Below are 23,709 nucleotides of genomic sequence, written 5' to 3' on the forward strand. Positions count from 1 at the left end.
TCCCAAGGGGCAGCAACGTTTTTCATAGGTCTTAACAGAGGCATCCTGTAGATGAAGACAGAGAATACTGGGCAGTGACCATGAGGTAATTCAGCCCTGACTGTTTGGATCAGGAGTGAAATATTCCAGTACTGTTGCTGCATTAACCTTCCTGTCTTACCAAAGCCACAGAGACCTGATGCATTTTTGAAATTTCACCAGAAAGAGAAGTGACAGCTGAGGGGATGAGGGGGTATTGTGCAATGTATTGGAGAGCTCAAGAAATCCCAGGAAATGAATCTATTTTTGCTCATAAAAATGAAAAGCCAGTTAGTGTTAAACAGATATTTTAAAGGTTAGGGTATTAGCTTTGGGATGAGCTTTGGCAATTGCTTCCTTCTTTTTTTTTTTTTTTTTTCTTTTTGTGAAAATGGTGACTGTTTTTAAATCTACCCAGAAAACTCTTTTTAATAATACCACATTCATTAATGAAAGCACAGATGGATTCCTTGAGTGGGAGGAGCAGCAAAAATATGGGAAGGATTGACTGTCTCTGTAAAGGAGGTGAGGGCATGATTACTTTGCAGGGCCAACATTAAGGTGCTACCCAAAATGGCTATAAAGGTGTTCTTGGTATTCCTAGACAGTTTCTTAAGTAGAATTGTTATGTGAGTAGTTAGAACCTAGCAATGACACTTTAATGTTTGGAATTCTAGGACCCAGTGCTAGAACTATCAGACATTTCTTTGCCTGGCTTTTAAGTGAAGTCTGATTTTAATTTGTACATAGCACCTTTGTCCTGTTTAGAGAAAAAAAATCCTAATAGCTGAAACCCCAGTTTGCTGAAATCTGCCTTTTATAGCTGATTTTATTTACTTATAATTACATTTAGAAAATGTTTTATGACATCAGCACTAAAATCAAACGAGTGTATACCTTTTCTAATCATATATTTCCTACAGAAATTTTATTTCATTTTTATATTTTTGACACTTATATCTTCAAGAGGCTTGGGAGGGGCAGAGGGAGAGGGAGAATCTTAAGCAGGCTCCATGCCCAGTGTGGATCCTTACACGTGGCTAGATTTCACAATCCTGAGATCGTGATCTGAGCTGAAATCAAGAGTTAGAGCTTAACTGACTGAGCCACCCAGGCACCTCTATTCTCTACAGAAATTTTAATTGTTCAATCTATATATTTGGGTCTCTCTGTCCTTTGACAAAGGAATTTTTTTCAAGTCTTGATTTTTCACTGTAACTATAGGTTGCACTCTTTCTGTGGTTGGCCTCCAAAGTTTATTCTCTGAAACCTAGAGGGAATTTCACAGATTTTAAAAATTCTATTTCTAAAATTTAGAAATTTAGATTTTTAAAATTCTATTTTTAAAATTTCACAGATTTTAGAAATTCACAGATCATAGAAATTCTAGGGAATTTCCTAGATTTGTTCCTATGTTCATAGCCCTGATATAAACATCCTGTGCATGAGGAAATATTTGTACTGCTTCAAGGAGTAGCTTCTGTGGTTGGAGCAGGTAAGACAAGAAGACCTCACAGTTGTGCTTCTATGCCCTGAAAGTAGTCCAGAATGCTGGTCTGTAATGGATGGTAATGGAAGTCTAATCTGCATGTGCTTGGGGAAAGAATCTGAGAACCAGAAGAAAATTTAAAAAAACAAGGTCTGATTCTCTTGCTACATGATCCTGGCCAAATTGTTTCACACATTGGAGCCTCAGTTTCCTATTCTGTTAAATGGCAGTGGTAAAAATGACCCTGACTAGAAAAATGACCACCCACTAAAAATGACCAAGGACTAAATAAGATATCCGTGTGAAAATACAAATGATAAAATACCAGGCATGTTATTAAAGGCTCAGTGAGGACTCATATAGTGACTCATATAGGAAAAGAACATATACGCCGATGTGGAAGAGCCGATGGTTGTCGTATCCTTGCAAAGCAATTACAAAACACTGTTGCAAAAAGAAAATTTTCTTGGAAATATGAATGAGTTGACTGTATTCCTTCCCTTCCTTTAATTCCCCTCAGTCAACAGATCATTTTCAACTATCACACTTAGTAGGGAATCTAAAGCTTAGTATGAAACGTTTACCTGGTGGTTATTTGAAAACCAATGTTCTAGTTTTACATAAATGTCTTTGAGCTATGTTGATGCCAAGATACATTGGTGCCCAAGTGTGTCATCTAGTTTTAGAGTTTCGTGTTATTATGTGAGTTTTAAGAGTTAATAAAACGTTAACTACTTAATAAACTGCTCGGGAGCAACTGTGACAAATGTTGTTGGCATCAAATGTACTGGGAAATTAGAAGTGTCTTAATTAGGAGTGGGGCCAGATCCCATCCTCTATTTCACCTTGGTTTCTGCTTCTGGGATGAGTCACAAAACTGGTCAGCTTTACAGCCTCAAGCCTCGTGACTGGTGCAAATGAGTCAGATTCCTGTTCTGTCTGGTGGTTTAATACCATTGGTAAGTCTATGTAGATAAGCAGCAAAAAGACTGCCAAATCCATTTGAGGACAAACAGTGTATCATGGTTTGGTGAGCCATCCTCTGTCCTTTCACGGAAAAATATGACTCCTAATGCAAGGTGAGAAAGTATGTCAAGGTGTTTGAAATATTTTACCCAAAACAAGTAATGGTATAAAATGGGAGGAAAGGTAAGAGCTGGTGAGAAAACAAAGAAATAATCATTTACAAATAGCTGTTTATCTCACTTGAAAATGATCCTAATCAGGAATTTGCATTTCTTTAAAGCCTTTTTGTTAGTGATAATATCCCTATCCCTATTTCTCAAAAGGCAATTATCACATAAAATGGCTTATAATAGAAGTGTTATTGCTTTCCTAGCGTTCAGCATGTAAGATTTTTATTGGTATACTTGTCTTTTTTTTTCCTAAGCACCTGCAATTATATTTACATTCTGACAAAATATAGTGGAGGTGGCACTTAAATCTCTAAGTTCCTTTCTACAATCCTAAGCAATTTTACGGTCTTTTCAGCTATCCCTATTTTCTGTAACAATTTCAAGTGCAGTTAAGGCACAGAACTATCATTTGTAAAGTTTCTGCAAAGAGAATATATTTTGAGTATTGGTGCTAGATAACCTTACAATAACTTACTTTATAATTAGCGTGGCAGCTCTAGGATTAGCGCAGGATCAGACCCTTAGTGAGGCTATAAGATCTGAGCTTTGAGTGCAGGAAAAATTCTGACTTAAGGAAAGAAGAAAGAGGTGAGGTGCTGGCAGTTGTCATCAGTAATGTTGAGTGGTTGCCAGGATGGGATGTTGATGGTAGCACGGTGAGTTACCTAAGAGATGATAGGTTGTGAGAACCAAGAAGAAGGAAGATCACAAACACCACACAAAGTCTCTTCTACATTAAAATATAGCACTCTCTATTCTCCTAGGAATAGGCAATAAACTCATCTTAGATTTCTACTAAGAAAAGGAAATGAAATGTATACAAAGTATCCTAATTTGCATTCATCTAGCAATCATGAATTTATGAAGCATCTTCACAGAGTCTCTGAAAGGTTTGAGATTTCCCTATTTACAAGCTAAAAAGTTAGCCTGCCGCAGCTTCATGGATAGGAAGGAGACAGAATCAGGGCCTGTCAGAGACAAGGACTTTGTTACTCATGGTACAGCACTCAGGCTGAGCTTCCTGTCCGTAGCACTTCCTGTGGCCCCCAAGTCCCATGGAGGCCATGTGGAGGGCTCTCAGATGGATGTTGTTCATGTGGTGGGTTTGTGTTACAGTCGAGAGATGTGAGCTTAGGGGAATCTATGGCCTTATAGAAAGCATGCTCTTTGGCCCAAGAAAGACATTACTTCCTCAAGGCTGGCTTGCTGCAAACACAGCCCTGAGTCTGGGTAAAGAGCAAAGAACTGCTAGAATCTGGCATTCTTGGCACCCAATACAGTATTCAGGGGTGCTTAGGATCCATGGTGGATTGCCTCTTCTAACCCTTAGGAACTCGAGATAATTATCTTACAAACAATATGCGTCTTTTGCAATATGTATAAATTCTTTGCATATATATTTGTAGTTGCAAAGCATTATTATTCTCTCTTTTTAGCAAATTAGGAATTTGAGACTCAATGTGTTTAAATAAGAAGCTGAAGTCACAAATAAATGGCACAGCAAAACCTACAACACAGTGTTTTTAATTCATAGCCTAATGTTATTATCATTAGACTGGTTTTGCATTACTGTTAAAGACTTTTCAGGCTATGTTGGCTTTGTGTTTTAGGGAGGGCTTTTCCATTATTTTATTTACTGCTGTGTACATTGCAGGAAATGACTACTCTTTTTGTTCATCTATTGCTGCATTTTGATTTTATCAGACGAAAGTGTTCCTGCATCTTTTCCTCCCTTTAGCCTAGATAAATCTGTTTATTTCTAAAGGCCTGTAACTTCCCCAAAGTTCTAGGAAATAAGTTCAAAACAATGAAATTGACTGTTCATAGAATTGCAGAATTACAGAGATAAAATGTACATCAGATGCAATTTAGTCTAACCACCCATCTCCATTTTACAAATAAGAAAGCAGAGGTCCAGAGAGTCCCAGTGAATTACCACCCAAGGTCAAAGGTCTTATTAGTGATAAACAAAAGAGCCAGTACCCAAGTTTTTTTTGTATCTAAAGTACAGTATTTTTGTCACTGCACTACATTGTGTTCTGAAGGAAAAGGAATTCAAGGACATTGATAGAAGGTAGTACCTTCTCAGTACGTGTCTAAAGTTCTGTTTGGTAACGGTAGTACTTCTGTTTTTCATGTGCAGGAAAATCACCGCAGGTATTGCAGTGACAACAGAATTATAATTCCTTTAAATTATGGCTTACAAACTTAAATGCCCTTCTAAGATCAGCGGGTGACTGTGAAATAGCCAGTATGATCAATGGGAGGAATGGAGTCTATGGCAAGCTAGAGAAAGCACACCCATCTAGGCACATTCTAATTCAACATCTTGAATATTATATTGTGCTCCCCCCCTCACCCCCACCACCACCGGGTATGTCTGCATCAGGATTTGATCTTCCAGCTGCCATTTTATAATACCTGACTTGAATAACGTTGTTGTAAAAGATTTGCTGTATCTTTCAGTGTGATCTTGTCACAGTCTTTTAGAGCTAAGTAAGATATTGTCAGCTGCTCTAACCCACTATTATGCTGAAAGAGAAACAAAAGAGATTCAGTGACTTTATTGATTCAAGTCAATAAAGCTTGTTTGTCACATCGACCGTGACTAGAACCAAATTTCTAAGACTTCTAGTCCAGTGTTCTTTCTACTTCATCTTGAAACATTTTTTTAAAAAGATTTTATTTATTTATTTGAAAGAGAGAGAGAGAGAGCAGGGGGAGGAGCAGAGGGAGAGGGACAAACAGACTCCATGCTGAGGGTGAAGCCCAACATTGGGCTCGATCCCATGACCATGATGTCATGACCTGAGCCGAAACGGAGAGACGGACGCATAACTGAGTCAACCAGATGCCCCATCTTGAAATGTCTTTTTTAAAAGGGTATTCAGTTTTTTAATAAAAGTGATGAGGGAATCACATTTAACATGGAGCAATACATTTTTCAGATAATCTCTCAGGAATCAATTAATAAAATTATTGGATGTATTACCATAGGCTCATGCACAGTGACATGAAGCCTACTAAGACTTAGATATGTTTACTTTTTCGTTTCTGTCTTGTCTAGTTGGGAAAGTCAAAACTACTTTTACAGGATAAACAAATGCTAGGATCTTTGGCTCTGACTTTAAGAAAACTTCAGAAAAGAAGTGAGATTACTGAGGCCTTGAAAGCTTCAACTGCCCATATTCTAATAATCATGTTTATTAGCATATTTAAGAGGACCCCCCGCCACTACCACAGCCAAAAGAATATTATGATATTTGCTAGGGGATGCCAATACTAGAATTAAGTGTGTGCGTATGAGTGTGTGTGTGTGTGTGTGTGTGTGAGAGAGAGAGAGAGAGTGAATTTGAATCTATGCTACTCATTCTTCATGTTAAACCATAATTTTTGACCACTGATATCTTAAATATCTGGTTGATCCCTAATCTGAAATTTGTGGCAAGTGCTGACATAGATATAAAAGGTATGCCAACTAAAGTTGGGGTGAGGTAGAGATGTCTACCTTCTGATTGAGGTATAAGAAATATCAGTCTTGAAAACTAAACTCTTCCTCTAATAACTTCAATTTGTGTTTTGTTTTTATCAGTATTTGGATCCTGTTTTCATACTCTGTGATGCTGTGGTCAGTTTTACCCTGTTCCTTTTATTCTGGCAGGGATTCCTCTCCTGTGCCTGTTTTGCATCTTGAATGGCATCTCTAGCAAGATTTGTAACTTGGGTCTTTTTCTTTCCCTCCGTTTCAGATGTTCTATCTGCAGAACTCTCCCTTCTTTGGTACTTTGAAATTAATCCTGATCTGAGGGCGGGGGTCAAAGTTTTTCTATAAAAGTTCAGATAGTACAAATCTTTGGCTTCATGGACCATATTGCACCTGTCACAATTACTGATCTCTGAATTTGTAGCATGAAAGTGACCATGACAATAGGTAAACAGGTGAGAGTGGCTGTGTTCCAATAAAACTTTATTTACAGAAATAGGTGATGGGCTGAATCTGGCCCTGGCGTGATTTGCCAGCCCCTAGTCTAATCCATTGCTGTTATAATAGGGAGTGCTTACTCCAAGTGTTGAGCAAGATGAGATCTGATTGTATAGGAAGAAGCTTCTGTTTGTATTTTGCTCTATCTTCTAACTAAAATGTCCATTTTTGTTTTATAAGTACATGTTAATAAAGTTGGATACAAATGTAATTTATAGATAACTTTACATATATTGGAACCCCTGCTCAAAAAATAGTAGTATGCAAAAAATATTGGAAAATTCGAGACTTCTACACTCAATTTTTTATGTTCCTCCCAAATACCATGCATTTGGGAGAAGATACCTTTGTTGTGTTTATACACGATAAAGGTATTCTCAGCCTAAGGTATGTGGATTTGTGAAATAAAGGGTTCTGGAGAATGTTAGGATCTTATGATTTCTCTCTGTCATATTCTAACATTTTAATCAGAGCTACCTCAGCTACTCAATAGTTAAGCATTAGTCTGATTTTCCCATTAACAGTAGTCATTTTCCCCTTGGCATACTCAAGAATACTCTGAATTATTACTTTCTAAATATTGTTAGAATTACTTCTTATTCTGTATATTCTTGTTCTCTAGTTCTGATGATGGCTCAGACCATATATTATATCATTTTGTTAACCCCACAGCATCTGACAGAAAGTCTGATACACAGAAAGCAACATGTTTATAACTAAAGTGTAAAACAAAACATAATTGACTAAGGGCCTTATCAGTCTCTTTAGAGACCACAGTGAGAGGCGTTGGCTAATACTTGTCTGTCTTTTTCAGGGAGCTGTGATAGTTACAAAGTTCTGGCATGTATTTTGTGATCCATTTCTTCCACTTCCTCTGCCCACCTAGTTCTTTTTTTTTTTTTTTTAAAGATTTTATTTATTTATTTGACAGAGTTCACAAGTAGACAGAGAGGGAGGCAGAGAGAGAGAGAGGGAAGCAGGCTCCCTGCTGAGCAGAGAGCCTGATGTGGGACTCGATCCCAGGATGCTGAGATCATGGCCTGAGCTGAAGGCAGCGGTTTAACCCACTGACCCACCCAGGCATCCTGCCCACCTAGTTCTAAACATGCCACTGGGGAGTGTTAATTTTAACATGAATTGCAATGATTCATTGTGAGAATGTTTTTGTTAATATCATGAGGATGTTTGATACAATGACAATATTTTGGGGCACTAATAAATCCAGGGTCAGAATATCCATTATAGGTAGTTAACAGAGGTAAACAATCAAAACCTTTCACACGGCATCACATTATTGCTTTCTAGTAGCCTTTTAGCTTATAATTAAGAAGTTGTATTTTTTCAGTTTTGTCGCTCTTATACATTTAATTGTGCATGCGTTTAGAGAAAAAGTTGCAGATGTAAAATATAATAAATACAGACAATTTTCCCTGTTTAGTGTGGCCTTGCCAAGTTAGAGTTTAGGTTAAGTTGAGCACACAAAGCTGATCATGCTAGTGTTCTGTGGTGATCAGCTTTTCTTGGGTGTATTGTCCATTTTGTGGAGATTGGCTCTGTTTCTGAATATCCAGTTTCAGGGTTAGTCTGCATTTCTGTTGGAATTTTGGAAACTAGAATAGACCCTTTGGACTTTTTGCAGGGCTGGCAACATTTCAGTGTTGTTAGTCATCTTTTATTTCTCTGTTAGGGGCTATATGGAAAAGTTACTCTCTTAACTTCCTAGCAATGAATCATCATCTTTCAGATAGCCACACTGTAGCCATCACCTCCTTCTTCCTATGAGGGGACAAAATCTTTTAAACCATGTTCAGAGCAAGCCTAAATGTGTCATTACTTAAGATTCCATCTGTATTTGCTTATTTCTCTTTTTGCTTTCTTCTCATGCTTAGCAGGCTCTCAGATTCTATTTGTAATGAAACAAACCAGACATTTAAACTGGAGGAGGCGTTTTGTGCAGTTGGAAAGACAAGGAGAGGAAGAGGACACATTTTTTCTTAATGCTTGATATGTGCGAAGTGCTTATTCTAGACACTTCTCTTGTGTGAAAAGCTTCCTTTTTCTGTGTGTGTCTTAACATGTTTGTTATTTATTTGTTTATTTGATTTTGTGGTTGACAACTAGACAGATTATGTTATTAAAAATATACATGTGAGGGGCGCCTGGGTGGCTCAGTGGTTTAAGCCTCTGCCTTCAGCTCAGGTCATGATCTCAGGGTCCTGGGATCGAGCCCCGCGTCGGGCTCTCTGCTCGGCAGGGGGCCTGCTTCCCCCCCCCCTCTGCCTGCCTCTCTGCCTACTTGTGATCTCTGTCTATCAAATAAATAAATAAAAATCTTAAAAAAAAAAAAAGAAACATGGTTTTCCTTCCATTTGAAAAAAAAATGTATACATGTGGTATTTGCGTGGGCATATGCCAAGGTGCTGTGGGTATGTGTTGAGTAAGGGAGTCGTCAGAAAGAATGCAGAAATAGGAAGCCATCAGGTGTGTTGGTGCGGCACAAAAATTGGTAGGAAAATACCTGTCATTATTTGTAGATGCCAGTCCATCTATTGTTCAGTATATGATCAGTCTTCACGCATATATATTTATGGCAGATATAAGTCATTCTACCTCTGTTTAAATAGAGTGACTTTCACACAGAAACATGTGTCAAGATACATACATAGACATTCACTTAGTATTTATACTGGATTAGATCAGGTGACTGGATTGAGGATTTGAGGTTTATTACGTTAGAGCATATGGGCAAGTGGTAGGCTAGAAAAGATGTAGGGTGTTTTCAATTTCTTTCTAATTATAGAATCTTATCTATATCAATAAAAGTTTATATTCAACTTTGTAAGAAGTGTATGTGGTGAGCAAAATAATTGTAGGCACCCATGCATCTGTAAAGTATAAATTAGATTTTGATAAAAAGTAAATTGATTCTTGATAAAGTTCTGAATGTTAATGGGACAAACATTCCCATCTGACTCTATTTTCTATTCTTGTAGTATCTTTTTCAGTGATATAGGCTGACTTTTTTTTTTTTTTTTTTTGGCACCCACATATAGCAAATAACTGTGAAACATTTCAAACCTCAAAGTGACACTAAAACTGTGAAGTATGAAATGGAAGTGCCAGAGCGTGTGAGACATTGCACAGCACTGCTCAGTAATTCAGTGTGTGCATGCAAGAGAAATGACAACACCACTGCAAGATGCAACATGATTAATGCTACAAAAATTAATAAATAATGCACTCTCCATTTGGAAACACTCCCTAATGCCTCAAAGTTTCCACCTTCTATGTTTAGCAGGCCTGCCCTGGTAATCACACTCCTCTCACCCCAGGAATATCTGCTGTGAGGAGAAAGATTATAAATGAATATCCTTGCCCTGTCAAGGTTACTAAATGGTTATGATTAAGGGCAGTGGTATTTTAGGCTTTTCCATGAATGCTTGTATTTTTCTTCCTAACATAAATTTCGTTAGCTTTACATTGGTTTGTCTGTATATCTGTCCCCTACTCCTGATGATTGCTCCCTTTCCAGACTTCTTCAGACAGTATTCTAGGTAGGGTCAAATAGGATCTGTGAGTCCTCAAAATCGAATTCAGGGCCTATATTAGAGTGTCCTTAGTTATTTACTTGCTCCTGAGGCTCAGTTCGTGAATTTTTAATGCCTCACTTTTTGGAAGCCTGTTCAGCGAGATTTGGGATTATTAGCAAAGCCTCCTATATTCTCTAGGTTAGATACAATGGGAAGGAGAGAGAGTTTCTCCCTGGCGATAATGTCCTCCTTAGTGGTAGAGGAGTCCTGTTAGATAAGTCAAATGCGGGGGAATTGATGCTTTGTCTCTGTGAAAAGCAAAAGAGCCCATATAAACATTAATGACAGCAGCAACAGACCCCTGTTTTCTGAGTGCTTATACACTCGGTGCTTTCTATGCAGATAGTTTATAACTTATTTGATGCATTAGAATTTAATTTATAATGTTCAGGTGTATGATTCCCTAATTTTGAAAATGAGGAAACTGTGGCTCTGAGAGGCTAAGTGGCTTACCCCAGGCCAGTGGTGGAGCAGCTGCCTCAGGCTCTTGGCTCACTGTTCCCCTGTGCTTCTCCCTCTAAGTATCTCACACTCTCTGGTATGATACATTTCCTGAAGGAGTGAGTTTTTAACAAGTTTTCAAAAACTCTTGAGAGATATTGCAACAGAACGGTTAGTACTAAAGAGTTTGGTGTGTGCCCAGCTGTAAGCTAAAAGAATTTAATGTTGAGGTTTCCTAAGTCAGTACCCAGTGATGGACTTTGTTGGGACACGAGGAGGGAGCATAGGGAACAGGTATGAGGGGTGGTGACCTGAGAGAGCTGGATAGAAGACTCACCCATCTTCCAGTCTCTTTCTTAATTCCCTTAATGTGGGTTATCAGTGAAAGAAAGGTGTCAACCCTGCTCATGTTAAGTTTTATATCTTTATCTGCCTATCTGCCTGTCTGTCCCTCTGTACGTCCATCCGTCCACATCTATCTTGATACGAAACAATGTGAGATTTCTGGATCAGAGACAGACTTTTAATTACTCAGAGAACATCTCACCTCAGTTTCCCCAGGCCTCATGTACATTGGATTTATGAATTTTAGGGCTTTTGGGGGGACATTTGCCTTTCCTTCCCTAGAGAGGCAGGGTGGGCGTCCTCCAGCCCGCCCCAGCTCAAGAGAATAAAAAAGTAGGAAAGTGCCTTATCAATGTTTACTAAATCCATTCTTTGAGAAGGAGGTGAGGTGAAGTTCCTTGTATCTATTACTCTTTGGAATGTAAATTAATGGCTCCAGGGGAGGTGCCTCTTAATCTCTCCTGAACCTCTATCTTTAACTTCCTCAGCTTGTTTGCCATTCAAATATCCTTTAACCCAGGTGCCAGAATCTGTTGCTCAGAAAGCCCTGACGTGCACAAACAGAAAAATATTCATGGAGAATTATCTCCTGACACCTGTTTTAATTCTGTTTAAGGGAAAGATCAAGATGGGCTGATGAGAAATATACACCAGTCTTTGTCAAAACATCAGGTGGACCAGAGCCCAGTAAGCCCAAGCAAAGGCTCCTATTTGCAAGTCTTTTCAGTGGAGCCACCTCTTTGGTTTTTGTTGCTGTTTGGGTTTTTTTTTTAGCCATTTGTTTTATTTTTTGTAGGAGAGGGTGACCCAAAAAGATCAATAGAAACACATTTCTTTTGGGCAATTTTGTTAAGCCTTTGGCTCTGATGTTTACTTGGTAGAGATTCAGCTATTTCACTGGGGGATATCTGGAATTATTTTGCTTTTGGGTGAAGAGTGTATGCTACCTAATTTGCCAAAGGCTTAATGAGTACTATTGTATTTTATGACTGGGTAAGAGAGATATGAATGCTTGATAGGAAAGTTTTAGGCATAAGAATGTTTCTTTAGCATAATATTACTTTGTGTTTTGTTTTCAATATTTGTGGTATTCCTAAAAGTTTACGTACTTGGTATGTAGTATTTTGGTAGCATTTTATGGCACAGGTAGCCTCCACTTTATAATATGTTATATGTCTACATGTGCCTCATCTCCTGTATGGATTATAATCAATGTCATGTTATTGTAACATTACAACCACTAATTTTATTGAACATTTACTATATACCAGGCATCGCGCTTAAGTACTTTGTATGTATTATTCACCGAATCCTCATGGTAACCTATTGTCATCATATACATTTTTATAAATTGAGGAAGGTGAATTTAGAGACACGATATAACTTCCTGAGGGTCATACTGATGATAAAGTTCAAATTTGTTTCCCCTCAGGTCTCTCTGTCTTCTTAACTACTTCTCTCTGTTATCCCTTAGAAATAACGCAGCATACCTACCTAAAGGATGAGATTCAGATTCCTGAAACATCATATCAGTTAACATAATAATTTGTACCTGGTAGATATTGAATTGATTATACTTCAGTAAATTGTCCTAAACTTTATTGGAGTTGTGTAATCTTTGTCTCCCTGTTCATTATTATTATTACATTGCATTTTTAGATTTCTGTAAATAGTTACATATTTGTTGTTTTAGTACATTGTGTACTCCTGTTTTACACATTGAGGTCTCATAGTGGAGTTACATTTTACTAAGAAAACATGTACTAATTTCCAGTATTCTTCTGACATCATAGAGAATTTTATATTCTTTTGCATTTAATTCAATCTGCTCTTGGTTCCTGGCTGTTCATTCAGCATTTATTGAGTACCTAATACATGCTAGGCTAGGCACTTGAGGTATTTGTTCAATTAATGAATGGATATCTTTACTGTGGGATTAATAACACTTTTAGAAAGTGGTGATGACATTTTCTCCTTTTCTTATAACCATCATGGTCTCAGGCACATGGCTGAAGGAGATGGTCAATTACCATTTGTTGGTTGAATGGTCTTATGTTGAGAATAGTAACACCTACAGGAGGGTGGAGTACAAAAATATATAGTGAAATCTGAAGTATTCAGATAACACATCTAGCATATTTCTCTTTCTGACTAAAAATTCTTTGTATCTGTACCTAGTAAATGCATTGATAAATTAGTTCATTTATTCAGTTAATATTTTTTAAAAGATTTTATTTATTTATTTGAGAGAGAGACAGTGGTTGAGAGAACATGAATGGCATAGGTCAGAAAGAGAGGGACAAGTAGACTCCCTGCTGAGCAGGAGTCCCCAACACGGGAGCTTGATCCCAGAACCCCAAAATCATGATCTGAGCTGAAGGCAGACACTTAACTGATGGAGCCACCCAGGCACCCCTATATAATTAATATTATTGAGGTTCTTATAATGCTATCTGTGAGTTAGAAAGGGAAAAAAATGTCTCCAATAATAAATAGCTCATAACGTACACGAAAAAAGTTTGTTTATTCATTCATTCATTCATTCATTCAGTATTTATTAAGCATCTATTATATGCTAGCCACTCTTCTTAACACTGATGGTGTAGTTGTGAAAATGGAGCTTACGTTCAGCTGGGGGAAGACTGGCCAAAAGCATAAAAACAGATAAGATAATCACAAAACACAAAGATCACAATGAAGGAAAGAGAGTGATATAATAAACTGTGGGGACACATTTAGATGCAAATGTCATGAAGGTGTTTCTGAGGAACTCATATTTGATCTCTGATCTCAAGGAGAAGACAAGTGGTATGCTGGTAACTGTCACTCTGGGGAAAAAAACAAAACAAAACAGTATAACATGTCTGGTTTTTCATGGTTTAAATATTAAACATGGTTTAAATATTGCTACTGTAGCTAATTTCAGGCTACCAAGAGTTTAACATCTGGATTGCAAAAGTTTCTAAAAATTTAACAACTGACAACTGAAAGCTGGTAGAAGCCAGCTGCAGCTCATCACTGGTAGTAATATGAAGAGAAATCCAGGCAGTGAAAAAAGCCCTGAGAGGGGACAGGAATTGACCTATTGAAGGTCTTGAAGGGAAACCACTGTGGATGTAGAGTAATGGCAGAGAAAATAAGAATAGTGATGTGAAAGTATGTGAGAGAGATTACGAGGAATTGGATGATGTACAGTCCATAGGTCATGGCGAAGAACTGGTTTTTGGTTTAAGAGTGGTGGACAGTGATTTTTGGTTTTAAGGCAAGTGTTATGATCAGATTTACATTTTAACAAAATATGTTGACCTCTATGTGCAAAATGAAGTAATAGAGGCTAGAGGGAGATAGATTAACTACTATTTTTCAGTCCAGGCAAAAGATAATGTTGGCTTAGATAGGGTTATTATTCAACACATATGCATTCTCTTCCTCTTCCACCTTGGATTGGAGGCTGCTTCCCTGACCCACTGATTGTGAGACTGGCCCTCTGCTTGCTTTAGCCAACAGAAGGTAAGAAGTCATGATGCAAGCAATACCTTTAAATACATTAGTGGTTTAACTTGTCTCTTATACTCAGTCTGCTATGAAAAGACTGTGCTCCAGGTAGATGCACCCTCCAGCCCGGCCAGTCTAAGCCAGCTGACTCAGAGATGCTCTGGCCAAGTCGAGTTACTGTGAGCCAGAGAACTCTAAATTTGTAATCCACTGATTTTTGGTTTGGTTTTTAATGCAGCATTAAAGTGATAACTGTTGTGGTATTAATGGAATTGGAGAGAAATGGGCAAATTGAGGATACATCTTAGTGATATGTAATAAGTTTCTGATTTGAATGGGTTTCTGATTTGTAAGACAATGTCATTTACACACACGGGAAATAAAAGAAAGAACAGTTTGGGGGAGAAAATCAAAAGCTCTGTTAAAAATATTTGAGATACTTAATGCAGGTTTACATGTAAGATATATACATGAGTGAAATTTTGAGGACGGGTGTGGTATAGAGAATAATGTTTTGGTCATTGGTGTGTGGACATAATTCGTCCAAGGAGCTGGATGAAGTCTCCTAAGGGACAAGTGATATTGACCCAAGTGTAAACCCAAGGCACTCCATTCTCTAGAGGTTTGATAAAAGGGACGGAGTCAGCAAAGGAGATTGAACATGAACAGCCTAGTTTTTGTAGGAGCAAAACCAGAAGAAAGCATCACATAATCTCTTCATAGGAAAGTCACCACTGCCATTGTGTGCTGCTAAAGGCCCAGTAAAAATCAGACAGATTTATTCAGTGGGCATGATAGCACAGAAGTCATTGTGTCCTTGATATGGTGACCATACAAACCATATTGGGAATGGACCAGAGGGTAAGTGGAGTGAGGACGTGTAAACCGTATGTATAGATAGTCAGTTTTAACATTTTCCTATAAAACAAGTTCGGTTTTGTTTTGTTTTTAAGTGATAGCTGTGATGATGACTGAGTGAGAGGTAATCAAAGTTAAAGCCTTTTATTTGACCTTGGTCAGTTCGTTTACCCATCCCACTGTTTATTTCAAATTGTTGCCATTCTCCTGAAGATTCCTTCTGTCCTTCTATACTAAACTTCTATACCCCTCTCCCAGTAAATGACCTCGCCTTCTACTTCATGTAGAAAATAAATGTCTTGATGGCGAACCCTCTACAAACTTATTCATAACAACCTAAAATCTTATCCAACTTCATTTAGAAGAAAATACCTATTTTCTCTAGATTATGGCTAAATTCTATCTCATCCCTTCCCTTCCTGCCAGGAACTTATCTCATCTCTTACATATTATTTCTTTGTTTTATGTCTCTGCCTTGTCCTTTCCAATAATATATAAGCATCCTAGAGTCTCTCCATCTTAAAAATATATTGACACCAAAACATTCTTTCTCAAACTTATGTCTCTGTGATGGTCATTTCACCCCTCTCCTCCCTCTCAAACTGCATTTTTCAAAGGGAGAATCTACATTTATTATCTCTAATAACTTTATTTCAAATCAGTGAAATCTTGCTTCTACTTCCATCTTTCCTTTTAACTGTCCACCAATAGCCTCATAATTCCTTGTCTTAAATGTACGAGATAATGGAAATAAGTTTTTATAACACTGCATTTGGGTTTACTCAATTATTTGTATAATTAATTATTCAGTTAATTGAATTCCCTAGGACATAGCCTTCATAATCCTCACATTATATCTTGCATCCCTGGTGCCTAGCTGATTGCCTGTCACGTTAGAGGCATTTGGTAAATATTTGTTGAATTAATGATTGAATAAGTGGATGTTGTATAAAAACACAACCCCTGTCCTCAAGAGACCATGAAACAGTTCACAATCTAGGGAGGAATTGGCATTCTATATAACACACATGTGCTAGAAATTCCAACAGTAGAAAATCATATGACATCCACCCAGCCCACACACTAGAATGTGAAATGTCAGTAAATTGCAATCTGTCATTCTTGACTAATGAATCTGTCTATAAATTTGCAACATTAAGTTTTAAGTTTTATTATAGTTCATATGAAATTGAATATAATTTAAATAGTGGATCTTAAAAAAGAGAAAGTTGAGAAAAATATTTTATAATTACTCAATTTACAAAATCCAAAATTTCATTTTTTGAATGAATAGGATCTGGAAATAACTCGTGTGAAGCACTTTCTTAGTGTTATTAAGTCTCTGTGTTGAAGATACCTTAAAATTCTTCTAGCCCAACTATTTTCACGATATAAAATTTCTTAAGGTTTTCTTGGAAGTTCCTGTCCAGTCTCTACCAGGAAACACCAGGGGAATACATTCCGTTGTACAGTATCCAGTTTCTGAATTATTAAAGTTCTAAATTCTAAAAACAAAACAAAACAAAACAAAAATACCTAGCTCCTGGTAACTTCCATTGATCTAGCTTATGTATTTAAGATTGGCTGCTTTTAGCCACCTGAATTAGAGCTTCTGGGCTTGCTTGTTCATTTTTGTGGAAGAGGAAGAAATAGGGATTCTTTATGAAATTTAGGGGAGAAATGAGGATCAGTTGAAGGAGAACGTACATAGTGTCTACCATATCTGAGAAAAAAATTGAAAGAAATTAATCCTTTATATTGACAAACAGAAATTAGCAATACTAAAATTTTATGTAATTGAATAAGATGTTCAATATTTTATTTATTGATTCATATAACAAATGTTTGATGAACGTGTTCAATATTGAAATGAAGTGCCAAGGATTCAACGGGATAAATTCAGTTCACATCATTAAGAAAGTTTACAGACTAATAAGGAGAGGGTGGGCCAAGTAAACAATGAGTGTTGCAATTTGTTTCAATGTTAAGATAGACCGAGGAGCTGAGTCTTGAAATATGAATGGCTAGCAAAATGGAGGAAAGTATATCAGGCATTCCTTCATTAAACACATTTTTAAAATCAAACACTTGAGAATCCAAAATGGAAAAAAAAAACAACAACAACACAGAAGAACAAATCTAAACTTAGGACAGAGTCCAGCTTCTGTTCCTGGTAGTTTGGTAGTTACTGCATGTTCCTGGTGGCTCACGGCTACCATTGGACCTTGCATGGGCAAGGAAGGCACACAGAAAATAACTATAGCACTTGCAAGATGGGAAGTCAGGTCAGAGACATCCCCAAATCTGAGACTCCTCAAAAGGTGATGCTGTTAATGAAAGACTAAACCAGGAAAATAAAAAGCCTTGCTTTGTAAGAAGGAAATAACAGAGAAAGAGGACAATTTCAGCCTTGGCTCTGAGGGAGGGAAAAATCAAGAAATTTCCCCTTATGATTTATAACCACAAATAAGCTCACATGGGACTGAATCAAAATCCACATTACCAGTATTTCAGAAATCCCTAAGTGAGAGATTAGTTTAACATTATTGTGAATTGAAGTTTCTCTCAGCAGCCTGGAGGAAAAACAAATCATTTCTTGAGGAATGGATCTTAATCCCAGGTTGCAAATAATTCCCATTCCTACAGAATATGAGTTTACAATTCCAAAAAATTTTAAATGCATGAAGAAATAGTCACTCTGAGTGATAAATTTAGCCCTCCAGTTCTCTCAAAATGCAATTGGATTTAAAAATACCATAGATAATAAAATTGTCTGATAGAATAGAATAAAAAATAAGTAGGCTTAATATGTTTAAAAAGTATAAAAATATGAATGAACTAGAGACAATAAAAATGTTCAAGAAGATTTGATAAAGCAGTTAACTTCTAGAAATAAATATATACTAACTTAAATAAGTTTAGTATGTTTTTAAATATAGATTTAATAGAGCTAAAGGTAGAATTAGTAAACTAGAAAGGGTACCCTAAGAAAGGAATTTACAAAAGGAAGAACAAAGAGATGGACACTATGAAAGATTAAGAGCTCTAGAGTATATATTGAGACCTTAATACAAATCTAATCAGCGTTTTCTTTTTTTTTTTTTTTTAAGATAATATTTATTTATTTGACAGAGATCACAAGTAGGCAGAGAAGCAGGCAGAGAGAGAGAGGAGGAAGCAGGCTCCCTGCTGAGCAGAGAGCCCAATGCGGGACTCAATCCCAGGACCCTGAGATCATGACCTGAGCTGAAGGCAGCAGCTTAACCCACTGAGCCACCCAGGCGCCCTAATTAGAGTTTTCTAATAAAGAAACACTAGAGAAGGGGGAGAATAGTAATTATCGAAGAGATCATGACCACTGCTCCTTGGAGGCATGATTCCAGGTCTGGGACAGGGGAAGGACAAAGTGAGCCTAGAACTCTTACTGTGGCAGAAAGGAAGGAATGTTCAAAGGCTAATGGAGATATGTCAAATTGTACAGAAACTGACTGGCTGATTTTGACATTATGAGCATGAAAAAGAATGATGATGGGAGTAGGTTATAACACACTAAATGAAAATAGAATTAATGTGTCCCAAAAAGAAAGAAAAAGACAAAGAAGAAAATCTCTCCTTTACAGATTAATGCTAGTTTATAAATAGAGAAGAAAACTCAGAATTATTAAAAAAACACACATTATTTTGCAATTACCGCTGAGATAACTGACTTAGGCAAGAGTTATTAGTGGGTGCTGAACCATGTTTTTATGAAAGATGGTTGGGGAACAGCCAAAGTATCAGCCAGAAATTACTTAGTGATTACAAAGAGGAAAATGTGCATTTATAATGGAAATATTTGATAGTGGCCACCTTAATCAAATGATTAAATTTAGTAACACCTTTAAAAAAATTTTAAAGACTTTTTATTTATTCATTTGAGAGAGAGAGGGAGAGAGCACAGCAGCGGGAGAGGCAGAGGGAGAGGGAGATGCAGACTCCCCGCTGAGCTGGGAGCGGCATGTGGAGCTCAGTCCCAGGACCTGAAGATAGTCCTGAGCCAAAGGCAGATGATAAACCATCTGAGCCACCCAGGTGCCCCTAGTAACACCTTTTGGTGTGATGTAGTAGGACCACTTCTGTACTATTCCTGTCAAAAATATTTAATTTTAATTCAGTCATAAATAGTGGGAAGAATTCAGATTGCCTTCAAGAATGTCAAAAAAGATGAAAAAGGGTAGGAGGAATGTTCTAGTCAGTGCTGTCCTGTTGAAAGACAATGCAAATCATAGGTGTAATTTAAAGTTTTCTGGTGGCCACACTAAAAAAGGTGAAGAGAAACAGATGAGATTAATTTCAATACTATATTTTATTTAATTCAATATATGAAAATATTACTTAAACATTTAATTAATGTAGCATTTTAATTAGATATATTACATTTTGTAGTAATTTTAGAAATTCAGAGTGTATTTATACATAGAGTATAGTGAATGTATAGGAGATATATTTGTTCTTAGGAGCTATGTGATGAAATATTTAAACGTGAAAAATCATACTGTTTGTAGCTTACTTTCTAATGGTAAAGCGAAAAAAAATTATATATATACATATATACATGTACAGATATATATGTGTGTGCATATACATATTAGTAAGTTTATAAAATTTTATGTAAACAACTACATTAAGAAGTGTAATTTATTAAATCAATATAGAACAACAATGAGAGAATATACATTTTCAGACAGATATGGAGCATAATGAAAATTAACTACACACTATAAGTAAACTTTAAAGAATTTGAAATTATACATCATATTCTCTGATTGCAGTGAAATTAAATTTAAAAAATGACAATGATAATTTAAAGTCCCATAATTTGAAAATCAAAAATTACTTATGGAAAGTAAGGAGAACGGATTGGAGGGTATCATGTATGGAGGCAAGAATTCAAGGGAAGAGGCTATTAGTGTTCAGAGGACAGATGATAAAGGTCTGCTTTGAGGCAGTGTGTGGGAAGAGAAGGAAGGGATTTAATGACTGATTGTATGAAGGTTGAGGGGGGAATGAGTTTAAGTAACTTCCAGGTAGATGGATGGACGGTAGTGTCATTAATTGTGAGAGAGAAATGTTAATTGGGATGTCTTTGGGACATGTGTATAAAGATTATTTGTTATTCAAATTTGGCATTTGAGAGTGGTCTGGGCAAGATACATAGATATTTGAGGCATCTACATTTAGATGATAAATTTAACCAGGGGCATGGACCAGATCATTCAAGTAAATGGTCAGAAGACAGCCAAGGGAAGAGCCGTGGTGCGTACACAGTAGCTGAAGGTAGTCAAAGCAAAATGAGTCCTCAAAGGAGACAGGTGAAAGAGTCAGAAGTGAAGGAAGTTGAATGATTGATTCCAGTTGAAGGAGTGGTCAATTCCAGCTGAAAGCTGAGCGAAGTGTGGTAAATAGTATAAAGGACCAGAACCCTTTGGTTGACAGTTCTCATGCCTTATGCTCCGTATGTTGGATTTCGTTACAAAAGCCCCATATTGATTTTGCTTAATTTTGCTAAGCTTGTCCAGGGAGGACAAGGTAGTGAAGGAGTTGATTGTGTGGACTCTGAGGACAGATTACCTGGATACAAAACTCTGTCGCTTACCAACCAGGTAAGCTTAGATGAATTACTTGACCTATGTGTACCTCGGATTTCTCTTTAAAATGAAAATAATGGTAGTGCCGACCTTATGGTTTTATTGAGAAGATTAAATAATGTATATAAAGTGTATAAAACAAACAAACCCACATTTATTATTTTACCTGCATTTTCTTTTCCCAGTCTCCTGTTTGTCTCTTATTTACCAATTATTCTAATTAGAGGTGATTTATAATTTAGATTCCAGAACTGATTTCTAGAGTTTGGTGTAATTGGTTTAGAGACTAGATTTTATGTAAAGGGAATAGTTACGAACTCTGAGATGATATAATTTGCCTAAAGTCACACAATAGTCTGGTTCCCCATCCAAAGGTTTAGTAAACTAATTAGAAGTAGTGTTGAATTCTTTATATGCTTTAAGTGCCTTTCTAGAAATCTCCCTTTTCTTTAAGGGATACAACTATTTTTTTTTTTTTTTTAACTTTGGATGCAGTCCTAACATGATTTAGTTAAATGTTACCATAGGGGGATTTTAGTTTAACATTTAAATGGATTATGGCTAGAGTTTTTAACAGATTTTTTTCAAAATAGGCATATAGGGGTACATATGCGGCTGGGTTGGTAGAGCATACAACACTTGATCAGGGTTGTGAGTTCAAGCCCCATATTGTGTGTAAAGATTACTAAAAACAATAATAATAATCTTTAAAAAACAACAAAAATGCCATATCTTTTGCTTTATTAATTATTATAGTAACAAAAGCATTCTTTAGCATCACTGTAAAATTCACTCCTCAGATCTCCGGATCACACATCTCATGACCTTTCCTTCTTAACCCTTTTTCTCCTTTGCTTTTCTGCAGTGATTTTTGCTGTTAGTCATCCTGTCCATTGAAAATGGCAGTCAAGTCTTATTAATTGGTATATCCTACGTCTCCCCTCTCTAGGAGTTAGCACAGTTTTCACTAAGTAGATGTTCCTGAATTAAATAAAATAAGATGCATATTGAGTGCCACGGTGATTGACAATGCAGCTCCAAAGACTGCCCACCTGGGTTTGCATATTGATTCTACCTCTTGCTAGCTATGTAACCTTGGGGAAGTTAGTCTCTGCTTCTCTGCTTCAGTCTTCTCATCTGTAAAATGGGGAGAAGAACAGAACCTAATTTATGGTGTACTTGCAAGAATAAAATCTGGTAACCCATGTATAGCAATTAGCACACAGCATATGACAAATATTTTCAAGATTCAAACTTAAAAATTCCTTCTCTACTTCTGCATCTTAATATGTTTCTCAGTCTGCCACATGTCTTTATATAAAGTGTGTCTTTTGAGAGTTCCCTAGTCATCCTCCAAAGTAATAAGCAAGTCAGAAATGACCCTCTTTCTCTGATTAGGCACCTGAGCCTCCTAAGCTGTTGGGCAATAGTGATGGAGGAACTTTTCACTCCTAGGGATACAGGTTGGAGCTCTGGCTCAGCACCTTTTAACTTACCAGAGTTTGGGTAGGCTACTTTCCTCCCGTGTAAAAAAGTAATCACTATGCTTCACCGAAAACAAACAAACGAAAATGCCAAAACTAGTTCTGAGGCTGTAGTGTGAGATGTTTGCAGGGAATGCTAAACAACCCTCCTGGTATATTATAAATAGTCCATACATTTTAACATTTTGTTTTCCTTTTCTCCAAAATTTTTATATTCTGTGTTATATATTTTAAATCTAAATTGACATAATGTGGTCAACTGTGCTCTTCTGTTTGTTAGTATTAACACACCAAGCAGTTTGCAAATATTTCCAAAGCAGAGGGTTTCATTTTATAAGTTCCCTGTGTCATGAATATATCTTTAACATACCTGAGTTGGTAGCGAGAAAGTGCTTCATAAATATCAACTTAATATTTTGTTCTGATGTTTTAAACTCTGTTAGCCCTATTATCTGTGCATAATAGAAGGTAATAGGTACTTAAATATATTTATGTAAATTTCTATTTAGACTCTAAGAGCTACTTTTTTTTTTTTTTTTTAAGCAGAAGTTTGCCTTTTCTGGACTTCAGTCTTACTCAATAGGTTGATGAGTGTTCCTATTTACATTAACTAATGATTGCTAAATTATTTTAAAATAGCAGACTCTCCTATAAAAGCTAAGCCTTATGATGATAATGATGATAATAATGCTGATGTATATAAATGAGACTGTTGGTGTTCATCGGTATGTGCTGTACTATTGCAGACATTTCTTAGGGAGCTATCTCCTTTCTGATATATGCAGTTCATTTACTCTATACCTTCAGTGCTAAATTTTAGTAATTGCAAAACATCTGAGGAGCATGGGGTGAGAAAAAACACTCAGATGTGTTTTTAGAGTATCTTTGTGTTAGTAATTTGTTTGAAAAATGTTGTTTCTCTTGTTATTAAAAAATCTGTGATTTGCAATTTAATTCAAAAAATGCACTTAGAACTTGAAAACAAATGGTATACAATTAAAAATTTTTTTTTTTTAATTCCAGAACAAGTTAAACTGGGTAAAATAGTGACAAATATTGAATCAGTGGGTAAAAAAATGGAGAAAGAAAAGCATCAGCACCATGGGAAGTCCAGGTAATGTGTAATTGGTTATATCCTATAGAAAATGTATAGTTTTATTCTACCATGCCAATGTTTCCTGACCAATTGTCATGGTTTCTCAAGTCTGTTAACACTCCATGCATGAGGCTAATTTATCCTTCTG

The 23,709-nt window shown here is 36.6% G+C and overlaps 1 protein-coding gene across 1 annotated transcript in view; it reads left to right on the top strand.

Annotated features, from left to right (window-relative positions):
* IQCM (IQ motif containing M) overlaps nucleotides 1-23,709 on the top strand; it is a 430,351-nt gene that overhangs the window by 71,642 nt on the left and 335,000 nt on the right. Inside the window, exon 5 of the mRNA XM_059165439.1 lies at nucleotides 23,489-23,579. Within this exon, the coding sequence (XP_059021422.1) occupies nucleotides 23,489-23,579 (91 nt within the window). The remainder of the gene's footprint in view (nucleotides 1-23,488; nucleotides 23,580-23,709) is intronic.

Source organism: Mustela lutreola, chromosome 1, assembly GCF_030435805.1.
Source record: "Mustela lutreola isolate mMusLut2 chromosome 1, mMusLut2.pri, whole genome shotgun sequence".
NCBI lineage: Eukaryota > Metazoa > Chordata > Mammalia > Carnivora > Mustelidae > Mustela > Mustela lutreola.